General features: G+C 47.6%; 1 protein-coding gene across 1 annotated transcript in view; it reads left to right on the top strand.

Moving 5' to 3' along the window:
- The window catches only part of LOC102812607 (ATP-binding cassette sub-family A member 3-like), a 116,790-nt gene that overhangs the window by 71,068 nt on the left and 40,900 nt on the right, over positions 1-4,822 (top strand). The window contains exons 13-15 of the mRNA XM_006873962.1: positions 1,133-1,288; positions 1,383-1,593; positions 4,354-4,501. Of these exons, the coding sequence (XP_006874024.1) occupies positions 1,133-1,288; positions 1,383-1,593; positions 4,354-4,501 (515 nt within the window). The remainder of the gene's footprint in view (positions 1-1,132; positions 1,289-1,382; positions 1,594-4,353; positions 4,502-4,822) is intronic.

Below are 4,822 nucleotides of genomic sequence, written 5' to 3' on the forward strand. Positions count from 1 at the left end.
CTGCTTGGTCTCGCCCAAGATGGCGGCTCCAGGAGCAGCTGAACATGTTGAATTAGAAAGCAATGGATTTCTTGCTTCTGCTACAAATTCCCCTAACTGTAAGCCTTCCAACCTTCTAAAGATTCCTTTATATGTGGTTCAGAGTTCTGGGACCATCCCCTGAGCCTTCTTGGTCTGGTATTCTGTGTTGTTGCTGACAGAGCTCCTCACTGCACTTCCACCCAATCTGCCATCTTGTTTATTCTCCTCAAAGAATTAATTTTATTTCATTTTTTTATTTGTTCTATTACACAGTAGCTTTTAAGCATGGTGTTATTTAATTTCCATATATTTGATTCTTTTCTTTGATCTTCCTGTTGTTGATTACTAATTTTATTGTGCTGTGGTCTGAGATGTTTTGTAATATTTTGGTGTTTTTAACTTTATTGAGCCTAACATATGGTCTATTTTGGAGACCCTTCCGTGTGCTCTGGAGAAGAATGTGTACTGTGCTGTTGTTGGGTTGCGTGCTCTGTATAAGTCTATGAGGTCAGGTTGATTGATTGTGTTGTTGAGTTCTTCTGTGTCTTTGTTGATTTTTTTCCGATTGTTCTGTTCTTCATTGAAAATGGTGTGTTAAAATCTCCCACAATTATTGTAGCATTGTCTATTTCTTTCTTCATTTCTATTAAAGTTTGATTTGTGTGTTTTGAGGTTCTTTCATCTTGGGCACAGATACTTATTATGGTTATGTTGACCCCTTAGTCTTGATACAAAATCCTTCTCTGTCTCTCATGCTGCTATATTTACTTTGTCTCTTATGCTGCTGTGTTTAAGTCATATATTTACCACACTGCTGTAGAGTCTATTCCAACTCAGTGACCCTACACAGCAGAATAGGACTATTCCATAGGGTGGCCAAGGCTGGGTTTGAACACCCCACCATGAGGTTAGCAGTCCGGCACTTAACCCATTGTGCCACCAGGGCTCCTCAGTCCCATGATTACCTGGTTCAAAACACAAAGCCTTCTTGTGGCTCCCTTGCTCTGAAGGTTGTCAGCGTCTTGTGCAGCCCTCTGTGTCTATTTTGTACTTGTTTGAGGGACCGGCCTCTCACCAGAGCCTCTGACCTCCCTGTGGCCCGCTGTTGCAGCTGAAAGGCCTGTCACTACAGAAGTGCTGGGAGGAAGTCAGGCAGATGTTACGCATCCTGGACCTGGAGGAGAAACAGTCCTCCCTAAGCAAGTTCCTCAGCGGGGGCATGAGGCGCAAGCTGTCCATCGGCATTGCTCTGATCGCAGGCTCCAAGGTACAAAGGAGGGCAGAAAGGAAGCCTGGCGTGGGGTGGTCCCGAGCCCCTCTTGTGGGATTGAACTCGGGCCACCTTGTGTGACTGTGCTCAGGTGCTAATGCTGGACGAGCCCACTTCGGGCATGGACGCCATCTCCCGGAGGGCCATCTGGGATGTGCTCCAGCAGCAGAAGAATGACCGCACCATCCTGCTGACCACCCATTTCATGGACGAGGCTGACCTGCTAGGGGACCGCATTGCCATCATGGCCAAGGGGGAGCTGCAGTGCTGTGGGTCCTCACTCTTCCTCAAGCAGAAATACGGTGAGCATGCCGGCGAGGAGAGCAGGGACCTAGGGAGGGGTTTGTGAAAAGGGTAAAGGAATGAAGGGAAAGGATCTCAGGGGCTGGGTCCTATGTCTAAGTTCCCACTCGGCCAGCTTGGCAGCCAGGGACGAGAGCTGGGGGGCAAGTTAGCTTACCCAGTCTTAGAAAAAGATGCCAAGTTCCTCTAAGAGAGAGGATGTCGCTCTCTCTAAACCAGTTCTTTCTTTTTTTAAATTAATTAATTTATTTTTAATGCTTTATTGTGAATTATGTGATAGTTTACATGAGAGGACATCAGTTGTACATTGATCCCATCATATATCATTTCGTTACCATGGTTACAATCCCTTCCATGTATTATCCATCAACCAAAGGGTAAACCCTGCAAGCCTGCCCCCCCGGCCGCCAAAAAAAACCCCCCCCCCCTCCCAAGGCCAAAAGCCCCAAGCAACCCAACCCCCCAAAAAAATGGCCCCGCCCCCAACCCCCTGGCATCACTGCTTCTCTGGGTAGGGTTCCGTGCTCTGCTCTTCTCCTTTGATGGTCCCAGGGACCTCTGTTCCTAGACTGTAAGGTTAATCACTTACCCCCACTTTCCGCAAAATGCCCACCTTTACATTTTCAGCCCTTATAATCAATCCTGATAATAATTATTTGCTATTGTATCTCAAGGGACCTATCCACATCTCCTTTTATCAGCCCTGACTAGGCAGAATGGATACCATTCAGTGGAGATTCCACCTTGCTCCATGCCCTCTGAATCTAGGTTCCCTCTTGAAAGCTTGTAAACCAGTCACTTCTTGCCTCTGTAGCCCCCCCCCCCATTCTGGGTAGCCAATGTCCAACTTGCCCATCCCTGTCCACTCCGTGTGCGGTAGAGGTGGAAATGATCCTCGCTGTGAAGATTTGTTCCCTCTTTTGAGCTATTATTTCCATAGGTGTAGGTCAAGTTCATCAAATTGTGTCAGATTCCTCTTGTTTTCCGTCTTCTCTCTTCTTCTGTTTGAGCTCTGACCATTCAGCTGTTGTAGCCAGGTCAAGTGGGTATTATCTACAAGCGTGGGTGTACTTATGCATGTGCCCTCTCTTCTTATCAGCTGGACGCTTCACTCTCCACTCTAGTCCTCAGTAGCTATGTCACTGGCTCTGGGTCCAAGAGTCCCTCTAAACCAGTTTTAGCTAGTCGATATTCAGGAACAAGTTTCAGAGTTTATTGTGACATGCATTTGGGTCTTTTCTCTACTGGCTTTTTAAGGCCTCTTTTCTCCCTTCATGTATGGTGTCCTGGATGTTATCTCACAACTTGTCTGGTCTCTGGTCATTAATGTTCAGTGTGTCAGATCTGTTCTTGAGATGGTCTCCAAATTCATGTGGGATATGCTCAAGATTACACTTTGACTTTCATGGACATGTTTCAATTTTCTTATGTTTCCACGGAAACTTGCATATGAGAAGTTGATGGGCTATTCTGCAGTTCTGACTTAGGATATTGAACTTTTCTATTGCCTCTTTCCATAAATATAGTCAATTTGATTCCTGTGTATTCCATCTGGAAGGTTCATGTATATACTTACCATTTATGTCATTGCTAAGGTATTTCCAATTGGCAGCCAGTTGTTCATGCAATCATGCTATCTCCAGCATTGGTTTTATCACCAAGGGTGTAAACAAATCCTTCTTTGTTTTCAACTTTCACATTCCAATCACCAATAAGTATCAATGTGTCTTTTTTTGTTTTGTTTTCAAACTCTGTATTGTGAATTGAATGAAGATTTATAGAGTAGATAATCAGTTTTACATCCAACAGATCATACACTTTGGTTCATTACTTGCCTGCCTTCCCCTCCATATGCCAACAGGTAGCGGCATTTACCTCTCTATTCACTTCAGCTGTTGCAATCCTCCCGGCGTCTCATGAGGTGGGTGTGGGAGGGATGTGACAGCAGTGTTCCTGGTCCTACCTTGAGTTCCTCTCAGCCTCGGTGTTCTCTGTGTTCAGGGCACTCAATCCAGAAGGAATTCATGGGGGCCACCGATGGAGCTGGTTTCAGGGTCTAGTAGGATCACAAGGAAGCTGGGGCAGGGTGACTGGTCCAATGCTGGTCTGGTGGCTCTGCAGGGTTTGTAGGTCTGGAGCTGAGCCCACCTGAAACCAGGCACCAAAGCAGCACAACCAGTCGGGAGCCACACCAATGTGAGGTGGGGACAGCTGGTGGGCTTGAACTGATGACCTTGTGGTTAAGAGCCCAGTGCTTAACCCACAGCACCATCAGGGCTCCTTGCCCTAAAGTGTGTCTCCTCCACAACACAGTGGGGTGGGTGTAGAGATATCTTGGCCTCACTCCACACAGCAGTCACCCTCAGAAGAAAGGGGGATCCCTCCTGAAGCCCACCTTCAGTTTACCCCTTGAGTTTCCATGAGGTCCATCTCCACTGATTGCAGCCTTGGAGGACACAGTAGAACTGACCCCGAGGGCTTCTTAGATTGACATCTTTGGGCTGCCATAGCTTTTCCCACAGAGAGCAGCTAGTGGATTTGAACAGCTGACTTTTTGATTAGCAGCCAAGCACTTAACCATTGAGTCACCAAGGTGCCATCAATTCACTTTCCCCACTTTCAATTATGAAGCAGCAGGCCCAACTCTCCCGAGATCTTTGTGGGTTAAATGTGCTCCTCGGGGCTCTGCTTACACTCCAGGAAGCTGAGGAGAAGCACTGTGAGCAGAGCTGTCTCATGGTCTTTCCCTGGTGTTCCAGGTGCCGGATACTACATGACTCTAGTGAGGATGCCTCACTGTGATACAGAGAAGGTCACCCATCTGGTTTACCAACACATTCCCAGCGCCATCTTGGAGGCCAGCTTCGGAGAACTGACGTTCATACTTCCGAAAAACAGCACCCACAGGTACTGGCTGAGAGGGCTGCCAGCAGAGCCCAGCACCTTCTCTCCTGCTTCCTGTCCTTGGCAACAGCACTCAGCCACGTGAGGGTCTGGACGGACCTCCAGCAGTTCAGTGTTGTCATTCCCTAGGAAGACCCAACATGGCAGCCAGAGACAGCTTTCCAGTCCAGGCTTCTGTCATGTCAGCCCTCCTCAGAAGTCTTCGATGGCTCCCAATGGCCCGCAGGGTCCAGTCTGAGATTTTCAGGTGGTTTACAGAGGCCCTTAGGATGAGCTCGAATTACCTGCACCTATTACTGAGCTGAATGAAGGAGCTCTGGTAGC

Source organism: Chrysochloris asiatica, unplaced genomic scaffold (assembly GCF_000296735.1).
Source record: "Chrysochloris asiatica unplaced genomic scaffold, ChrAsi1.0 scaffold00257, whole genome shotgun sequence".
NCBI classification, from domain to species: Eukaryota; Metazoa; Chordata; class Mammalia; order Afrosoricida; family Chrysochloridae; genus Chrysochloris; species Chrysochloris asiatica.